At 44.0% G+C, this 21,548-nt stretch overlaps 2 protein-coding genes across 4 annotated transcripts in view; both read left to right on the forward strand.

Annotated features, from left to right (window-relative positions):
* The window catches only part of LOC109929789 (ceramide-1-phosphate transfer protein), a 25,019-nt gene extending 24,048 nt beyond the window's left edge, over positions 1-971 (forward strand). For all 3 annotated transcript variants that reach the window (XM_048620139.1, XM_048620141.1, XM_048620140.1), the window contains exon 8: positions 320-971. In XM_048620139.1, the coding sequence (XP_048476096.1) occupies positions 320-845 (526 nt within the window). In that variant the 3' untranslated portion in view covers positions 846-971. The remainder of the gene's footprint in view (positions 1-319) is intronic.
* A 395-nt stretch (positions 972-1,366) lies between these two features.
* Positions 1,367-20,577, forward strand: LOC109922221 (proteasome subunit beta type-6-like). Its single transcript, XM_048620006.1, has 7 exons — positions 1,367-1,392; positions 2,773-2,971; positions 8,073-8,140; positions 10,165-10,296; positions 16,045-16,174; positions 18,055-18,199; positions 20,188-20,577. The coding sequence occupies exons 1-7, from the start codon at positions 1,367-1,369 to the stop codon at positions 20,313-20,315; spliced, it is 828 nt and encodes a 275-aa protein (XP_048475963.1). The 3' UTR covers positions 20,316-20,577.
* Positions 20,578-21,548: the final 971 nt, after the last annotated feature.

Genomic DNA, 21,548 nt, shown 5'->3' on the forward strand with positions numbered 1-21,548 from the left:
AAAAGGCCCAAAACGTCAGCCTTCCTGCTCCTCTGATGCTGCTTGGCCTGCTGTGTTCATCCAGCTCTACACCTTGTTATCTCAGATTCTCCAGCATCTGCAGCTCCTACTATCTCTAAGATAAAATATGTGGTGATTGATTCTTGGGTAAGAAGTGTGACTGTGGCAAGTTGTTAGCAAGAAATTCTAGATACCTGTTTTCCTGTTTCCAGCACTGGGCATTGGCAATGCTGTAATCGTTCTCACATTGACCTGGCTCCAGAGCAAATGTGATCAAGCCTATTGTTCCTGAAATGCAGTCTGGTTTGTTTGTTTTTAGATTTATTGATGCACTTGGCACTATATTTGGATTTATATCTGAAGAAGTCGCCAGCAAAATGAGAATACTCATTGAACATCAGCAGGGAGTGCATGGAAAGGAATACACATCCATGAGGTCCATGATTAATTATGAATTAACAAACAATGTGGTTAATTTCCGTGAACTTCCCAGTGACCGCTTGCAATCGGGCTGCCGCACTTTACTCCGTCTCCACCGAGCACTACGGTGGCTACAGCTCTTCCTTGATAAATTAAGGGTCAGCTCTGAGAACGACTCAATGCCTATCAGTTGCGCAGAAGCCTATGAGCAGTCCCTCGCTAAGTATCACAGCTGGCTTGTGCGAAAAGCTGCTGGGATTGCATTCCTTGCCCTTCCAGTACGGACAGATTTCCTGAAGATACTGTGTCTGGAAGACAACAAAGAGACCAAAGACAAACTTTGGAGGGCTGTGAAATTGATTGACAGAGTTTATAACGTTACACAAGGCATGTATGCACTGTATAATATGCTTGAATTACCTTAGACTCAGCGTGTTTTATCAAATGGGGTAAAAAAGCTGTTTGGCAATCAACAAGAAGATTACTTTCCATCAATGGGATTTGTCGAAGTTGCTTTCAAGGGGCAATAAAAATGTTGCATTTAGAAGAAATAGTTGTGTTTATATAATGAATCGATTAATTAAAAATATTCAAGAATTCTAACCCTAATGCACAGCATTAAGATAGTGACTGCTGAAACAACTGAGTGAGTTACTTAGGACTGAGTGAATTCTGTTATGACCAGCACAATGATGAAGCCTAACTGGTTGCAGCAAATCTTCTAAAACCAAATTAATTGATTTAAATACTCTATTTCTATACATATAAATGCATAACTGCCTGGTCTGGTCATTGCATCAAATCACTGTTCTTATTCTATCACGACATTTAACTGAATTTGTTAATGCTATAAAGTGGCACTAATTTGCAGTAACTTGTTCCCTGATGTAGTTAGAATTCTGCCAAGGTTATCTTACTTCAGACCAAATTTCAACACCGGTTCCAAATGAATGAAAGACCACACTTCCTGAGGTGAGGTGAGTGGGATTGCCCCTGATGTAAACACAGCATTTGTTCTGATTGTAGTATCCAGGAGCCCTGAAAAAATTATAGTCAATGAGAATTGAGAAATTTTATTGGTAGATCTTGCCTTACCTAGCAAAAAAGATGCATGTGGTTGTTGGAGGTCAGTCAGCTCCACTCCAAGACATCTGTGCAGGATTTCCTCAGGATAGTGTCCTCAGCCCAGGCATCTTCATCTGCTTAATTAATCATAAAGTCAGAAGTGGGGGTGCACAACATTTACTTCAATTTGCAACTCCTCAAACAATCCCTGTCTCCATGCAGCCCACACATCCCATGAATGAATATGTTTCAGTTATAAGGGGTACCAATGACACCACATTTCAAATATGGTGTACATAAGAAGTCAACCAGATTGAGACTAAGAGTAGATTGCTTTATGACATGATGATGTGATAGACTAGGTTTGTTTCCACTGGAGTTCAGAAGTGTGAGCATCTTGACCAGGTTGATGTGGAAAGGATGTTTCCTCTTGTGGATAAGTCTGAAATAAGGCAATTTGTTTTAAAGTTGGGGTTCACGCTTAAAGGATTCAAATAAGGAGTATTTATTTTCCTTTGAGTCTTCTCTTACGAATTTGAAACAGATCAACCATGATCTGATTGAATGGCAGAGCAGGCTTGAAAGGCCAAAAGGGTTTGTCGACTCTCTGGCAGTGCATTGCAGATCCTAACTACTTGCTGTGTGACAACGGTTCTCCACATGCCCTCTGCCTCTCCATCCTTCCATTAATAGGAAGAGTTTCTCCATCGTCTCTATTTAATTTGATTACTCCCCCAGGCGAATTATCTCCCTTTCTGTGGCTCAGTGTCAAAGTGTCCTTTTGATGATCGCTCCTGGGATTCATTTTGATAATGTTTGATTGTTAAGGGTGTTGTATAAGTGCACATTCTGGTCAGAGAGCTCTTGCACTTGAAACATTGAACAAATACAAAACCCTGGTTTGGCCACATCTGGAGTATTGTCCAGTTCTGGTTGCCTCATTACAGGAAAGATGTGGAAGCATTGGAAAAGGTGCAGAGGATATTTACCAGAATGTGGCCTGGAATGGAATGGAGGTCTTACGGGGAAAGGTTGAGAGAACTAGGGCTTTTCTCTTTAGAACGACGAAGGATGAGCGGTGACTTGATAGAGGTGTACAAAATGATCAGAGGTATTGATAGAGTAGCCAGCCAGAAAAAGGACCTGTACTGTGCTGTATTTCTGAAGAAGGGTCTAGGCCCGAAACGTCAGCCTTCCTGCTCCTCTGATGCTGCTTGGTCTGCTGTGTTCATCCAGCTCTACACCTTGCTATCTCTATGTTCTAAATAAACTACATTTCCCGACAAGCCTCACATCATACGGTCCTCCGCCTTCCCGGCAATCCCTACGGCGCCCGGTCCTCCGAGTTCCCGGCATCCTGTTTGTGTTAGTGAAGATGGCGACTGTGTTTGAGACCGTGGCGCCGGGTGTGAGCCGCTGCTTCGCTCCTGCTCCGTGTGAGTCCAGTCTCTACCCCGAGTGGATGAGCCAGGAAGTCAGCACGGGAGTGAGTATGAGAGCGCAGTCCCAGGTGGTGCTGTTGGGGGCTGGGGAGTCTGCAGTTCGGTGTCCGGGGCCCTCCCCTGTTCTGGTGATGCAGCATATGTTGGGAGCCGCTGTGTGACCATTCCTGAGGGCTCCAGCCAGAGACGAATTGGATGGTGATGGTGGGGCGGGAAGAGAGAGGTTCTTTCCGATGGGGGTGGGTGGGAGTGAGTGAGATTGGGATTAGGGGCGTTGGCCGGTGGGGTTGGGGAGCGTGTGGTCAGGACCTTATGATTGGGAGGTTGTTGGTGAGGGGAGGCGCTTGGAGAATAATGTGGGAGTTGGTGGGGGAAAGGGGAAAATTTAGGGTATGATATGTTGGAGTGGACGATGTGTTTCAGGGTAGTCGCAGAGGGTGAAGTCAGGGTCTAAAATAAGAGGGATGGATACTGGAGGAGACAGGCTGCCAATGATCAGCATATGGAACTGACTGGATGAGTGACAAGTGGAAAACAATTCATAACTGGCTTTCAGAAGGGAACTGGATAATTTTCTGGAGAGAATAAATCACAGCACCAAATGAACTGGTTGGGTCCTAAAGTAAAGTGCCACTATACTGTGTTTGTGGCAGGTGGCGAGAGAACCAACATGATGGAAAACCATAACTGACCTCATCCTTAACCAATCTGCTGGCTGCAGATGTATTTGTCCATAACAGTATTGGTGAGAATGACCCCCACACAATCCTGGTGAGGAAGAAGCCCTGCTTTCAAACTGAGAATGCCTCCACCATGTTGTGTGGCATTATAATTATGCTAAATGGGACAGACTTTGAACAGTTCTAGCAATTCCAAGGCTGGGCTTCCAGAGACACTGTGGGTCAACAGCAGCAGCAGAATCATACTTCAACACAATCTGCAACCTTGTGGCTGGCATAGCCCCAACTCTGCCCATTGCTGTCAAGCCAGAGGATTAATGGAGAGTGTAGGAGTGCTCAGTGGTTAGCACTGCTGCCTCACAGTGCCAGGGACCCAGGTTCGATTCCAGCCTTGGCCTCACATTGTCTGTGTGGAGTTAGTACATTCTTCTCGTGTCTGCGTGAGTTTTCTCCGGGTGCTCCAGTTTCTTCCCATTGTCCAAAGGTGTGCGGATTAGGCGGATTGGCTATGCTAAATTGCCCATAATGTCTAGGATGGGAAATACAGGGATGGTGTAGGGGGTGGGTCTGGGTGGGATTCTGGAAAGGCCGTGAGTCCCAATAACATTTTGGCAATAGTATTGAAGACCTATGCTCCCAGACCAAGCTCTTTCAGTACAGCTATAACACTAGCATCTACCTGACAGAATGGAAAAATGCCTGTACGCACAAAGCAGGGCAAACCCAACCCAGTCAATTATTACCCACAAGTCTACTTTCGATCATCAATAAAGTAATGACAAGTGTCATCAACCGTGCTATCAAGCAGCATCTATTTAACCACAACCTGCTCAGTGATGTGCAGTTTGTGTTCTGGCAGGGCCACTCAAACCCTGACCTCATTACCGCCTTGGTTCATACATGGAAGAAGACGAATTCAAGAGGTTAGGTGAGAGTGATAGTCCTTGACATTGAAACTGCATTTGACCAAGTGTGGCATCAAGGAGCCCTAGTGAAACAGGAGTCAGTGGGTATCAAAGGGCAACCTATCCTTTGGTTGGAGCATACCGGGCACCTAGGAAGATGGTTGTGATTGTGGGAGATTAGCCATCTCATCTCTAGGACATCACTTTAGGAGTTCCTCAGTTTAGTGTTCTATGCCCAGTCATCTTCAGCTGCTTCATCAAGACCACCGCTCCAACATAGAATCAGAAGTAGAGGCTCTTTGCTGATGGTCGTGCAATGTTCACCATGCGTGACTCCACAGATACTGGAACAGTCCAAATTAAAATGCAACAAGACCTGGACAAAATTCAGGCTTGGGCTGAGAAGTGGCATATAACATTTGAGCTACACAAATGCCAGGCAATGACCATCTCCAGTAATGGATAATCTAACCACTGCAGCATGACATTCAATGGTGTTACCATCACTGAATCCCTCACTATCAACAGGGGTCAGCATGGTCCAGAAACTCAACTGGTGATGGGGTGGCTCAGTGGTTTGCACTGTTGCCTTACAGCACCAGAGATCCAAGTCCTGTTCCATTCTCGGGTGACTGTCTCTGTGGAGTTTGCACTTACTCCCAGTGTCTGTGTGGGTTTCTTCCAGGTGCTCTGGTTTCCTCCTACAGTCCAAAGATGTGCAGGTTAGGGTGGATCGGCCATGCTAAATTCCCTATAGTGTCCAGGGATGTGTAGGTTGGGTGGATTAGCCATGGGAAATGCAGGGTTACAGGGATAACATAGGGGGTTGGGTCTATGTGGGATGCTCTTCAAAGGGATGGTGTGGACTCGATGGGCCAAATGGCCTGCTTCCACACTGTAGGAATTCCACGATTCCTTTAAAGAAAACGTTGGACTCCCCATATGAATAATGTGGCTCCAAGAGCAGATCAGAGACCAGGAATACTACAGCAGGTAACTCACCACATGACCCCACAAAGTCTGTCCACCATCTGCAAGGGCAAGTCAGGAGTGTGATGGAATACTTCCCACTTGCCTGAGTAAGTGCAGCTGCAACAACATCAAGAAGCTTGACACCATCCAGGACAAAGCTGCCCGCTTGATTGGTATCACATTTGCAAACTTCCACTACCTGCTCTACCAACTCATTCTGGCAGTGTGTACCATCTACAAGGTGCACTGTAGAAATTCACCAAAGATTCTTAGATAGCACTTGCCAACTCCATGACCACTTCTTTCTCAAAGGACAAGGGCAGCTGAAACACGGGAACACTGCCACCTACAAGTTCCTCTCCAAGCTGCTCAACAAACTGACTTGGAAATATATTGCCCATCCTCCTCTGCCCCTGGGCCAACATCCTGGAATTCCCTCCCTAAGAGCATGGTGGGTCAAGCTACAGCACCTGGGCTGCAGTGGTTCAAGAAGGCTGGTCACTACCTTCTCAAGAGCAACTAGCAACAGGCAATACCCACCCAGCAATGCCTATGTCTATTCTGGGCAGTGGTGTGAATTTTTCCTGCAGGGTCAGTACAGACCTTGGGATATGATGGTCAGCTAGTCTTCTGTGCTGGAATGATCTCATGATATTAGGGTAGATGACCAAAAACTTGACTACAAAAAAAAAGCAGAAGTGGAGAAATTCAATGGGTCAGGCAGCATTTGTGGAGAGAGAAACAGAGTTAATCTTTTGAGTCCTATTTGCTGCTTTTCTTTAGAGCTGAAGGTGACTGGAAAGTTAAATCTGAGTTTTTATACCATTGGCAAGGCAGGGGGAGGAACGAGTGGAACAAATAGTGAGAGTGCCATAATCTAAAGGTAAAGGGAGGCCTAAAAGCTTGGCTGTGGTAGGTTTTAAGGAATATGTTCCCTTTAATTCATTTGTGGAATAAGTGTGTTATGGCCAGACCAGAATTTATTATCTGCCCTGGAAAAAATCATAGTGAGCCGGATCTTGCATGTGGTGAAACCTATAGTGCTGTTGTTTGTTACTGGACTCATTATTACAGTCTCGGGACTCTGCTCCAACCCCCAGCCCCATGAACGGGCAATTGCACCTCCTCCACAATAACACTCGACACTGGAGCCCCCCAAGGATGCATTCTCAGCCCCCTAGTGTACTCCCTGCACACACACATGCCCATGTAGCCAAATTTTGAATGAACATATCTACAAGTTTGCTGACGACACCACCGTCGTAGGACAGATATCAAACAACGATGAGTCAGAATACAGAAGGGAGATAGAGGGCTTAGTGTCGTGGTGCAATGATAACAACCTCTCAGTGTCGCCAAAACAAAAGAACTGATCATTGACTTCAGGAAGAAAGGAGGCAAACACGCCCCCATCTACATCAATGGAACTGAGATCGAGAGGGATAAGAGTGTCAAGTTCCCAGGAGTGACAATAACCGACAACCTGTCCTGGACTTACCGACGTAGATGTGACGGTCAAGAAGGCACAACAAGACCTGAGAGGCATAGATAGAGTGGATAGCCAGAACCTTTTTCCTAGGACGGAAATGACTATTACAAGGGGGCATAATTTTAAGGTGATTGGAGGAAGGTATAGGGGAGATGTCAGAGGTAGGTTCTGTACACGGAGAGTGGTGGGCGTGTGGACTACGCTTCTGGCAGTGGTAGTGGAGTCAGATACTTTAGGGACTTTTAAGTGATTCTTGGATAGGCACATGGATGATAGTATAATGTAGGGTATGCAGGGTAGTTTGATCTTAGTAGGACAATAGGTCGGCACAACATCGTGGGCCGAAGGGCCTGTACTGTTCTATGTTCTTAACACCTCTTCTTACTAAGGCGACTTCGGAAATTCGGCATGTCCATGAGGACTCTCACCAACCTTTACAGAAGTACCATAGAAAGTATACTATCCAGGTGCATAATAGCCTGGAATGGCAACTGCTCTGCCCATAACTGTAAGAAAATACAGAAGGTTGTGTGCACAGCCCACACCATCACAGAAGGCAACCTTCCATTCATGGACTCCATTTACACTTCTTGTTGCCATGGAAAGGCTGCCAACATCATCAAAGACTCCTGTCACCCTGGCAATGTTCTCCTACAACCTCTTCTGTCGGGCAGAAGATAAAGAAGCTTGAACACGTGCCAACCGTTTCAAGAACAGCTTCTTCCCTGCCATTAGTAGACTGATGAATAGATGCTGTAACTTCAAATAATGTTGATCTTGCTTTGCGCATCTCTTGTGCAGTGTTACCTGTATGCCTCATTCTGTCTAAGCACCCTATGTCCTTGCTTACTATGATCTGCCTGTACTGCTCCCAAACAAAGCTTTTCACTGTACTTAGGTATGTGACAGCAATAATTCAAATAAAAAAAATCTAATGTTAATCAGTATTAAATGTAGGGTATGCTGTAAATTGAGTGATTATACAATAAGTCCTTATTTTACTCGAACTTCTCTGACTTCACATGTTTAGTTTCTCTCTTTCTCCTGTGGTGGATGCATTTGTATATATTCTTATGTAAAATTTATTTCTTCTAAACAGACAACCATTATGGCTGTGGAGTTTGACGGTGGAGTTGTTATTGGTGCTGATTCTCGAACTACCACAGGGTAAGGCAGCTGATTTTAGACAGTGACTGTAACATGGGCATGAACCTGATGGACATCACATGGGCTTGAAGTTGTGCATGTATTACTTTAAATTGGTTCCAGTATCCAGAGTTGATTATTCTTGATGGTTAATTTCATTCAGTACACTCCTGAAAGTATTGGCCTGACTTTGTATGAGAAATCCCTGGCTCCACTTCAGACTGGTATCATCGGACTTTTCATGTCTAGTTGAGAGGACCTCCAGTTAATATCTTCAACATGGCAGTGCACCGTCAGTACTGTACTTGGTGCTCTACAGTGAGTTTTGAATCCACAACTTAACATTATGTCTTGATCAGGGAACTCCTCCATACTGGTGATGCTCATTTGGAATGAAGCTAAAAAGACGTGACCTGTGTCTCCCATGTCAGTAACTTGTTCTCCCTTTCTACGAAAAGTTTCAAGGGTGCTTTCAGTATGACATTAAGGCCGTAAGCTGTGATTTTTCACACCTGGGAGACACTAGCCAACAACAGTTATGGAGACCAGGAGGTGGGGTGGCTTCAATTAGAATGGTAGACATCTTAGAAAATTATAATCTTTTGAGTTTGAGGACAAAAACTTTGGACTGTAGGTGTAATGTTGGGGAAATTTACAGCGCTGTTACTGCTGAATACTATCCAGGCCTGTAGATCAGAGTAATAAACACTATTTCCTTGGATTTTGTAAACAGGAGTTCCTGAAGAAGGATCCTGACCTGAAACATCAGCTTTCCTGTTCCTCTGATGCTGCCTGGTCTGCTGTGTTCCCCCAGCTCTCTACTTTGTTATCTCTGACTCCAGCATCTGCAGTTCTTGCTGGCACATTGTGATAATTACTTTTTCCTTTTATTCGCAGATACCCCTTCATCTAAATTAATCTAGTGCTGGATTTATAATGTAGAACATGTTTGCAACGCTCAGCATTTTCAGGCACCATCTGTAGGGAATGGTGAAACCACAGTGTCCAGAACTTTATGGAAGTATTGCAGATGAGTAGCTTATTGGAAGGAATGGAGTGGCAGGATCCAGAAAATTGGGGGTAGTGCAGATAAAGAATCCAAAACGAGAATCTGAACAGTTGCAAATTGAAGAGATAGTAAGAACTGCCAATACTGGAGTCAGAGATAACAGTGTGGGGCTGGAGGAGCACAGCAGGCCAGGCAGCATCAGAGGAGCAAATTGAATATGATCAAATTGGTGCTAAATAAATGGGTGACCGCTTCGCAGAACATCTACGTTCTGCTTGCAAAAAAGACCCTGAACCACCTGTTGCATGTCACTTTAACGCACCACCCTGTCCCCTGACCAACATGCTTGTCTCTGGCTTGCTGCAGTGTTCCAGCGAAGCTCTACGTAAGCTAGAAGAACAACACCTCATTTTCCGCTTGGGGACCCTGCAGCCCTCCGGACTCAATATCGAGTTCAATAATTTTAGGGCCTGAACTCTTCCATGTCCCAAACCCCTACCCCACACACCAGGCCTTGTTACCACATAGCCAGCCATTACACACTACCTGTTATTAGTCACTAATAGTCCGTGTTAACAGCTATTCACCCTCCCAGCCTGATCGTTATCAACTCTTTGTCTGTCCAACTGCTCTTCTCTCTCTCATCTCTATCCTATTGTTTACTCCCTACCCCATCCCCTTCCCCTTTTTTTGCATATAAACTGACGTTTTCCCAGCTATCATCAGTTCTGAGGAAGGGTCACTGGACCCGAAACGTTAACTCTGTTTTTTTCCTTCATAGATGCTGCCAGACCTGCTGAGCTTTTCCAGCAACTTTGTTTTTGTTCAACATTTTCTCCTTTTTGTTCCCCTTGCCCTACATGCATTTATCTTTCAGACAATACGTGAGCCCATGTGAAAATGGCCAAATGGTGATTTTGGTGAAATTCAAATTCTTTATGAAATCATAGAGTCCTAGTGAATGTCTGTCTACACCTCCTGTGCAGTTGCAATCATGAGCATTTCTTGTAATGCACTACAAATTTTTTTTCCTCAGGTCATACATCGCAAATAGGGTAACAGATAAACTGACTCCGATTCATGATCTGATTTTCTGTTGTCGCTCAGGATCTGCAGCAGATACCCAAGCAATTGCAGACGCAGTGGCCTATCAGCTTGGTTTCCACAGGTTGGTCCCTACGTGAATATTATTCAGATCCGATTTTAAACCTGATGAGACGCAGGGATGGATTATGAATGAAAGAAACTTAATGAATATGGATTTTAAATTAAAGTTGAGAGTGGGCAATATTCACACTATTAGTGTCTGCTTCAAGACCCTTGAGGAAATGTGATTTTGCTGTAGTGAGTGGGATTTAATTCTGTCATTGGGCCTGAGTGGAGTGATTGGAGAGATGATCGCTGAGTTTGATTTTGGATTGCTTGGTGTAGAGAATCCTGACAGCACTGGAGGAGGCAATTTGGTTTGTCAACATGTGCTAGATCTTTGAAGCTACATTATGTAATTAATCCTACTCCTGTGCTTTTTCCCCATAGCTTGGGAGTTGGTTTTGTTTTCAAGTATTTGCGCCAGTTCCTCCTAAATGTTACTATTAAATCTGCTACCATTACCCAAAGGTGAGCACCTCGAGCCTGCTCTGCCACTCAATAAGGTCATGGCTGACCTGGGGCCTAACTCCATGTGCCTGCCTTGGGCCTATATCCCTGAATGCCCTTGCTTAGTAAAAAATTGTCTATTTCAGGTTTAAATTTAACGATTGAAATAGCATCAACTGCTGCTTGAGGAAGTGTTCCAAGCTTGCACTACTCTTTGTGTTTAGAACTGCTTTCTAACATCTCCTGAATGGCTTAGCCCTAATTTTTAGACCATGCCACCTGGTTGTAGAATCTTCAACCTGTGACCTAGTTTGTCTCGTCTCTCGTGAAGTCCAGGTATCATCCTGGACTGGTGGTGTTTGTCTTTTCAACTTTTGTTTTTCTGACTGTAGTTATACTGTGTATGGTTGTAATGTAACTTTTTCTTCATTTCTTCATTCTGTAACTAAGGATTGTACCCAGGTACTCTGTACCTAAAGTGGTGCTGTAAGTGGTGACTTATAAACTTGTCACATGTACTCAAATGAGTACAGTGAAAATAAAACTAATTCAATTCGATTCACTCCTTGTAAGCCTGCATTGAACTCCCTCCAGGGCCAAAACATTCTTCCCAAGATGTGATGCCCAGATCCACACTCAGTACTCTGGGGTCTAACTAGGATTTTGAAAATTGCAGCATAACGTTGGTATCCTTGTACCCCAGGCCTTTTAGACATAAAGGCCAGCATTCCATATAGCTGCCTTGACTACTTTCTGTACCCGTGTATGGGGCAGTTTAAAGAGCGCCAAGTCTGTGTTTATCTTTGTGCCTTTTAAAAAATCATCTGATCTATCTTTTCTCGGTCCGAAATGGATAACCTCACGTGCTTATATTGAAATCTATCTGCTACGCTTTTGTCCATTCACCTAATCTATCAATATCCTGATGTAATTTTGTACTGTCGTCAGCACTGTCTACAGTATTGCCCAAGTTTGTCGTCAACAAATTTTGGATATTTGACTTTTTATGCCATTATCCAAGTCATTAATGAATATGGTGAATAAGTGAGGCCCCAACACAGATCCCTGCAGGACACCATTTGTCACGCCCTGCCAGTTTGAGTCCTTACCCATTTTCCAAATCTCTGTTTCCTGCCACTCAACCAATTTCCTATCCATGTACATATGTTGTCCTTAATTTCTTGGGTGTCCAACTAGAAAGAGTGGATCAAAGGTAAGACCCTAAAATAAACCTGTCCATGCTGTGCAAGGGCAAAACTGGAGGAAAAATAAGTACTGCCCTTTTCGTTGAAAATGATTAAACAGTCAGGAACAGTGATTCTAAACTCCAAAGTGCAAGGTGTTGTTGACTGTATTATCTCTCAAATGATAGGAATGCAAATCCAGTGAAATGAGCTGGTGCCTGCGTCAATACCAAACCAGGCATATCATCTGAGTTAGTAGGAACTGCAGATGCTGGAGAATCTGAGATAACAAGGTGTAGAGCTGGATGAACACAGCAGGCCAAGCAGCATCATAGGAGCAGGAAGGCTGACGTTTCGGGCCGAGACCCTTCATCAGAAATGGGGGAGGGGAAGGGGAAGGGGGTTCTGAAATAAATAGGGAGAGCGGGGGAGGCGGATAGAAGATGGGTAGAGGAGAAGATAGGTGGAGAGGAAACAGACAGGTCAAAGAGGTGAGGATGGAGCCAGTAAAGGTGAGTGTAGGTGGGGAAGTAGGGAGAAGATAGGTCAGTCCAAGGAGGACGGACAGGTCAAGGGGGCGGGATGAGATTAGTAGGTAGGAGATGGGGGTGCGGCTTGAGGAGGGAGGAGGGGATAGGTGGGAGGAAGAACAGGTTAGGAAGGCGGGGATGAGCAGGGCTGGTTTTGGGATGCGGTAGGGGGAGGGGAGATTTTGAAGCTTGTGAAATCCACATTGATACCATTGGGCTGCAGGGTTCCCAAGCGGAATATGAGTTGCTGTTCCTGCAACCTTCGGGTGGCATCGTTGTGGCACTGCAGGAGGCCCAGGATGGACATGTCGTCTGAGGAATGGGAGGGGGGAGTTGAAGTGGTTCGCGACTGGGACGTGCATGGGCCCAAGCTATGCCTGCCTCTTTGTAGCCGCATGGGCCCAAGCTGTGCCTGCCTCTTTGTAGGTTACGTGGAGGGTGGTCATGGGTACCCGCATGGGCCCAAGCTATGCCTGCCTCTTTATAGGTTACGTGGGTGGCCATGGGTACCCGCATGGGCCCAAGCTATGCCTGCCTCTTTGTAGGTTACGTGGAACAATCCCTCTTCGGTACCTACACTGGCCCTAAACCCCACCTCTTTCTCCGTTACATTGATGACTATATCGGCGCCGCCTTGTGCTCCCACGAGGAGCTCGAACAGTTCATCCACTTCACCAACACCTTCCACCCCAACCTTAAGTTCACCTGGACCATCTCTAATACCTCTCTCACCTTCCTGGACCTCTCTGTCTCCATCTCGGGCAACCACCTAGAAACCGATATCCATTTCAAGCCCACCGACTCCCACAGCTACCTAGAATACACCTCCTCCCACCCACCTTCCTGCAAAAATGCCATCCCCTATTCCCAATTCCTTTGCCTCTGCCGCATCTGCTCCCAGGATGAGTCATTCCACTCCCGTACATCTCAGATGTCCTCGTTTTCAAGGACCGCAACTTCCCCCCCCCTCAGTGGTCGAGAACGCCCTCCACAGTGTCTCCCGCATTTCCCGCAACTCAACCCTCACACCCCCTCCCCGCAATAACAACCAAAACAGAATCCCCCTCGTCCTCACGTACCACCCCACCAACCTCCGGATCCAACGCATCATCCTCCGACACTTCTGCCATCTGCTATCCGCCCCCACCACCAAAGACATTTTTCCCTCCCCACCCTTATCTGCTTTCCGGAGGGACCACTCTCTCCGTGACTCCCTTGTCCGCTCCACACTCCGCTCCAGCCCCACCACACCCGGCACTTTTCCCTGCAACCGCAGGAAGTGCTACACCTGCCCCCACAGCTCCTCCCTCACCCCCATCCCAGGCCCCAAGAAGACTTTCCACATCAAGCAGATGTTCACCTGCACATCTGCTAATGTGGTATACTGCATCCGCTGTACCCATTGTGGCCTCCTCTACATCGGGGAAACCAAGCGGAGGCTTGGGGACCGCTTTGCAGAACACCTACGCTTGGTTCGCAATGAACAACTGCACCTCCCAGTTGCGAACCATTTCAACTCCCCGCTCCCATTCCTCAGACGACATGTCCATCCTGGGCCTCCTGCAGTGCCACAACGATGCCACCCAAAGGCTGCAGGAACAGCAACTCGTATTCCGCTTGGGAACCCTGCAGCCCAATGGTATCAATGTGGATTTCACAAGCTTCAAAATCTCCCCTCCCCCTACCGCATCCCAAAACCAGCCCAGCTCGTCCCCGCCTTCCTAACCTGTTCTTCCTCCCACCTATCCCCTCCTCCCTCCTCAAGCCGCACCCCCATCTCCTACCTACTAATCTCATCCCGCCCCCTTGACCTGTCCGTCCTCCCTGGACTGACCTATCTTCTCCCTACTTCCCCACCTACACTCACCTTTACTGGCTCCATCCCCGCCTCTTTGACCTGTCTGTTTCCTCTCCACCTATCTTCTCCTCTATCCATCTTCTATCCGCCTCCCCCTCTCTCCCTATTTATTTCAGAACCCCCTTCCCCTCCCCCATTTCTGATGAAGGGTCTCGGCCCGAAACGTCAGCCTTCCTGCTCCTATGATGCTGCTTGGCCTGCTGTGTTCATCCAGCTCTACACCTTGTTATATCATGTGAGTGGTCTGTGAATTATAAAATGTAGTATTCTTGTTGACAGTGATTTAAGTAAAATGTGATACTTATTTAAAATAGAAAGATTTTTAAAGGAAGTATGGATGCACATTACACGTGAAGGTGAAAGTACCATCAGTCCTCTACTTTTGCTGAAGCCTTGCTTGCCTGCTGATTCATCTTCTGAAGTGAAGGAGTTTAAAAACTCAATCAGAATTCAGCAACTTGATGGTTTCTGTAATTGAATCGTTGGAGGTAGTTCAATGGAGTGAGCTGATCGAGTCCTAGGAGTGAGTGAAGGCTCATTTTATTCTACAGCACTGTGGTTGGTTGCTCTGGTTTAATACACAGCCCTGGATACCCTTTCCCCTTCTTCCTGTTGAGATACAGTGACTGCCTCAGAATATTTCTCTCTGCCCAAAATGGTTGTTTACAGCCAGATTTTTATTCAAATTAAAATGCTGCTATCTGCAATCTATCAAATCGGCCTTTCGTGTTAGATACAAGATTTTTCTGGGTCTGGGGCATAGGCCCATGTATTGTCTTTTGGTTGAGGTCATTAACTTTTTAAACTTCCACCCTTTCCTTGAATGGCTGTCAAAGTGTAAGGTATAGTTGGGGTAGGAAGAGCTATTTGCACCATCAGGGAGCATTGTCCACTTTCTCACCTCATTCTCTCTTGGTCCCTGCCCCTTAAGGCTCCAGACTATGGTTAACCAGTTGTTATTGACACATTTAATGAACTAGATGTTTGGTGTCATTCAACCATTTTTGTCCCTTCGTATTAATCAACTTTAGCTCAGAGAGCTGGTGGCTGGTTAAGACTGTGTAATGCATCAAATGTGTTTGTGTCAACGTGCGCTCCACTGTCTGAAATGCTCAGGACATCTATGGTACAAAAACAGAAAATGCTGAAATACTGAGCAGGATTGACAGTATCTGTGGAGAGAGAAACCAAGTTGATGTTTCAAAACCATTATGGCTCTTTAGAATCTTTATGGTACAGGATGTGCAATAAAACATTAATTCTGTAGATATTGCAGTGAAGAGAATATTATCAAAATGTGCTGTTTTGAACTTTAAATCTTACTCAGTGATAGAGCAGCAAAAGCTTAATGCTAGTTAACTTGGTGAAAGGACAGACAGGAGAAAAATGAATTGCAGGGAACATGAGGGTGCAGGTGGGAGTGAGGGGCCAGCTACAAAGGTGAAGGGAGAAATGCAAACAATGACTCTTAATTGTTAATTCTGTGCCTTTGTTTAAATGGTGGCTGCTGGAATCACAGCTAGCTGACCAGTGACAAGATGTTAGCCACCCTGAGGATGTGGGACCCAGGTATTCAAGTACATCTTGGGTATTCCAAGGGCACTGGAGGCCCAAAGAGTGTCTCTGTGGAGTGAGAATCATATGTACGTCTGCAGGCTATAAGGACACTGAGGAATAAGAAGGAATTTAACTCACCGTTTTTGGTATCTATCGACACGCTGTTAGTTTCTGTCTCACTTTCTTTACAGCATTGAACTTGATGAACTTCCACTCGTGCAGACAGCTGCTAATTTATTCAAAGACATGTGCTACAAATACCGAGAAGAGCTGATGGCTGGCATCATTGTTGCTGGGTGGGATAAAAGAAAAGGTGGACAAGTAAGGTTTATAGTTGAACTATTAGTTTTCTCTTAGATTTTGATGATCTGCAAAGATGTGGAGGGATGCTGGGCTCTAGCCAACTAGCCAAAGGAATAAAGTGAAGATAAAATTTTCTCATTGTTATCTTGAGTCACTGCCCCATATTTAACTTTGATATTTGAGGTCCTCTTAATGAGTTGTTATGTCTTCCCTCCATGTTCACCCCTTCAGTAATTCTGTACTGGGATTCCATCCCACCTTCCTTCTCTGACCTACCCACAACATTGGTGCTGACTTGCTTAAGGCCACACTTTGACCATTTTTTTTCCACAGGGTTGTTTTTGATATGCCTTTTTCCTCAGTTGAGGACTTCCTCTTTTGTAGTTGACAGAGCCCTCAGCCATTTCTATTCTCTCCCCTTCCCTTCCCTCTCAGAACAGCGATATGGTTCTCCTGGCAAGACCAAATGCAAACTGCGTGACTGCTTTGAAGAATGTCCCTGCTCTGTCTGTAAGAATGAACCCTACCTTACAGTTGATTGGCATGTCAAAACACCATATTGATCTCGTGCTAACATTCCTGCTACAGTGTTCCAGTGAAACCTAACACAAGCTAGAGGAATAGCATCTCCTGTTCCACCTTGGCACTTCACAGCCTTCAGAACTCAGTGTTGAGTTCAAAGCATCAGAGTATGAACACTATCCTGCATTTTGATTATGCAGTCTTCCCTGATTGCCTTGTTTCCACCGGTTTGCTCTCAGCAACGTACTTTCTGCTATTCACACCTGTCGTCAACACTTACTTTGCATCTAGATCTCTCTTGTACTAGCACTAGCACTCATTTATCTTTTGCTCTAAGCATCCACACAATATGTTCTACGACTGTTCCTCCCCTTTGTTAACAGTCTTAAACCCATAATTTTTCAGACCCTTCAGTTTTGAACAGGTGACATTGGATGCTAAGCATTAACTCTGTTTCTCCTTCCAGACTTTTTGGATTTCTCCCGCATTTTGCTTTTATTTCAGATCCACAGCATCCGCAGTATGAGACTGTATTCCTTGTATCCTCATTATATCGTAATAATTTGCACAATTGATCAGTGTTTGGTGATCTACCGTTGCACCTCTCCAACAATGACAACTAAAGTTTCAGTTTCCTGTTGTTCAGCTGCTGCTGCACAACTTCCACACTGCAGCTCAACCACCACTTGTGTCCGAATTCGTTATGACTTGGTGTCACAGTGAAATTGACCTTTCTTCTTGCCTATTACTGTCACTAAGTTGGACATGAGTACTGAGGTCATGGGACCACCATTATCCCAGGTAACTCACCTTTGTTGCTTGGAATTTCTTCCCTAAACGAGTTGTGAAATTGTCACCAATACAGAGATGATGTAATTCAAGGGGAAACCTAAGTAACACAGGACTGGCAATAAACATGGCTATCCACATCCGAAAATCGAGCTCAACTGACAACTGCTCCTGCTTAACATAATACCAACATCCCAACACCACCCACAGGGATGACACCAAGGGAGGAATAAAAAGAGAACTGCATGCAGTGCTTTTTAATAATCAGAGAAACAACTTATTCATTTTGTGAAAGGCGGGAGGGGAGCGGGGTCTGTTGTATGGTAAAGGAAAATCCATTGAACTGACCAACTTCACCGCTCTGTCACAGGAAGTGAGAGGTGAAGATATAATCAGATTTGGTTGCTCTGTTAGCTGATCTGAAAATCTGCCCATGCTGATGCTTCGCTTTTTTCTGCTATTTCCCCCTCTCCTAAATGTATCTACTATTGGAAGATGTAGTTCACAACTTCCTCCAAGTCATCGGGATTGATCTGTGAATCAGTCTGATCACTCTGAAAGATTAATAACCTTGTTTATGGTCGTAGGTGTACACTGTTCCAATGGGGGGCATGATGGTCCGGCAGCCATTCTCCATTGGTGGCTCTGGAAGTACCTACATCTATGGCTATGTCGACTCCTCGTATAAACCTGGAATGACAAAGGAGCAGTGCTTAGATTTTACAGCAAATGGTGAGTGCAATGGAGAGCCATATAGCTGTGGGATTTTGCGGCAAGTAGTTATGGTACCCAATCAAAGTGCAAGAGAATGGGTTGATGTTTTTTGCAGAGAACTTGGCAAAGTGGAAAATGCTTGGATATTTAATATGCCACTCCAAATCATTTATAATTAAAATCTGAACGTGCCCATTATTTAATATTATTTAACAAGAATTTTTTCATAATCCTATTTCTGGAAGTCTGGTGATGTACTTCAAAGGAAGAATTATTCAACCACCATTGCACCCTAAGTTGAACTGTCGCTTGAGACCAGAAGGTGACGTTCTTTATGTTAAATGCCAGTGAGATTTTCTTATTTGAGGAAATGTTTGCATTTGCAAAATACTAGTTAGTTTCAGCTGAAACTTGCAGCATTATACCAAAACGTAATGTCTAGGCATACGATATGTCCAGAGTAAATACCAACTGGTTCCAGATACTGTACACTTATCTAATATATGGAAGCTAAAGAAACCCAGTAGCTTGAAATGAATAGGACTTGCTTTTCTAACTGGAAATAGCAATGGATTCAAGAATTGAAATGTCCAGCCAGAATTTGAGAATGACTAGTTTCTGATCTAGTGGGTAAAACCAGTTGTATCCCTGGGGCACATCCTGTCCTCAAACTTGTGGACAATGACGTGAAATGTTTGCACTACCAAAAATATCGGATAATCTTAGATTTTTCACATTCTATGAAGATTGATGGGGATTTTCTTTTCCATTTTCCTTTTGAATCACATTTGCAGGGATGGGTGGGGGGAGGAAGCGGGGCAGGGCATGGGGTATGGAGGAAGGTACGGAGTGACACTACTGTCACAACCTAACTGGGAAGTGTGTTGAGAATTGTGCCTGTCCATTCCATGAGTCACCAAAAAATATATAAAATCCCAATTAGATCAGCAAAATGACCAATTTGTCTGACTGGCAGCTGCCCAGGACAAAATCAATTCATTACCAAGTTTGCTTCAGTAACAGTCAAAATAACTATTTATTGAAACACACTTGCCTTTAACAAGAACAGTGGGAGCAGTAATTTAAATTATGCTTTTTCAAAGCCCCTCTACACATGTAATCACAATTAAGGCAGATAAAAGGAAAAGGTTTAATACATTAGGGTGGAAAGAAATATGGAAAGAGCAAACAAAGTTCAGAAATCCAGGCCACAAGATGGAAAGCTATTTACTCCTTTCAGTCCTTTTGATTTTTGCAATAATGGATACTGTTGTCTTTTACAATAACAGTCATCTTGTGATTTGATGGATGGTCTGGTGAACTTGTTTGTTGTATGAATTGTTTCTTTAAAGCTCTGTTGGATTATTTTGTCTTTTTCACCCACAGTGAGTGCAAAATGCTATCTGTACAGGCTTTGGATATTTTCTACTCTTTGCTGCACTTGGCACTTCCAACTTTGTAACAATCTGCAGCTGAAATATCAGAGCTGTTACCAGGCAGAACCTTTTTTTAGACTTGAATGATTCTTGGTACTGTTCAGGCTCATATTCTACCTCATTTTGCTTCCAAAAAACAACATTGCATTACACAGTTCAACAGTATACAACACTTGATTTCAATGTTGCAAAACTTCCTTTTTTTTGTTACTGGCTACCATAGTTTTATAAGTTTCTGTATTTACTTAAGGCTTACCTTTTGTCGTAGTTGGTAAATGTAATGGATTGCAAATCCAGCACAACAGAGAAGGCTAGCTCCTATAATCCAAGATGAGAAGGAAAAGTATTCAGACAGGTTTTCTGCACCTTGTCATCATTCAGTGAGCCTATCTAAAATGTTTTTGAGTGAAAACAAAATGTTACTTTGTTGTGAAATGAGAAGTGATGGGTTGTGCTAGATACTAAGTCAATCCTTTGAGGAAAAGTAAGGGTTTGAACAAAAATGTGATGATTTAAAGAGATTTTCCCATCTTCAACTTCATTCCATTTCATTTTCTGTTTGTGTCTTAGCTCTTGCACTTGCAATGGATCGAGATGGGTCAAGTGGTGGGGTGATTCGCCTAGCAGCCATCACTGAAAAAGGAGTTGAGCGCAGTATCATCTCAGGGCGCCAACTGCCAAAGTTTCATTCGGCATGAAGTGGATGGCAAGAGCAATTCAACACTTGTTTTCAATATTTCTTCATTGTCAATTAGATTTCATTTGATGTATTATGCAGTATACAGCAGCATTTAAAGGCTTCCAGTAAAAACCTTCAGGAAATATTAGAAATGAAATTATTCAAAAGAATATTGTTTGAAAGTTTGTAATATGACGCTATGTAACTATTGTATTAGGAAATGTTATGCTTAGAGAAGAACTATGAGCATCTAGCAATTAAACAACAGAACTATGCCACAGGATTTCACTTTTTTTATACAAAAGAAAATCTTTTATTTTTAACTGAAGTAAGCATGGCTTATGCAACACCATTGCCCTTGAACATTAATGCTATAACCTCAGCTCTGCTGTTTATTTCTCCCTTCTTTAACTTCTGAACAACCCACCACTTTCTAACAGGGTCATGGCTGTGGGTACCTCAGCTATTTGTTTGGGTTGCTAATTCTGCTGACTGCTTTATGCCATTTATGAATTTCTGAATCATTTCCCCATTTTTCTACAGTTACAGGTTTAATTCCTAAAACTGCAAGTTAATATTCTTAAAAATAAGAACTTGAATGAAACTTTTGTAACACTATAGTTTGCAAAGTTCAAAAGACTAGTCTTGCTGGCTCACTGAACAAATAGAATCTTATTGGAATATGTGAAACGGGAGGTCCCCTGGGGCTTTTGCCATTTCAGCCATTCACTCTGACCATGATTGGTTTGTATCTTAATTTTGATGATTTGGTTCTACAGTCCTTAATGCATCTGTTTTGTTTAGAAATTTACTATTTACCTCTGTTTCAACAGCTTTTTTTGTGGGTAGAGAGGGTTTCTGATTTTTATGACTTCTTGTGAAGAAGCATCACCATCGAACAGGCTTGCTCTAATTTTAAGGTTCTGTCCTGCTTCTCCCCACCGGAGGAAGTAGCTTTTTTCCTTTTACCTTATCAAATTCTCTATTCATTTTAAGCACCTTGATTAGATTGACCCTTAAGTTTCAGTGCTGCAGGGACTGCATGTCTGTGTCTTTGCACTCCAGTTACCATTCTGTTACCTTCTAGAAGGCTGATTTATTCTTCCTGAGGTATGGTGTCCACAAGTAAATCTAGTACTTCAGAGATGGTCTAAGCAGAGCTGGTGTTCAGCTGTAACAGGGCTTCCATTTCTAAAGGAGACATTCTATTAATTATTTTAATTGAGTTTAGTTCCTGGCCACTAGCATGAGG

Source organism: Rhincodon typus, chromosome 45 (genome assembly GCF_021869965.1).
Source record: "Rhincodon typus isolate 14 chromosome 45, sRhiTyp1.1, whole genome shotgun sequence".
Lineage (NCBI taxonomy): Eukaryota > Metazoa > Chordata > Chondrichthyes > Orectolobiformes > Rhincodontidae > Rhincodon > Rhincodon typus.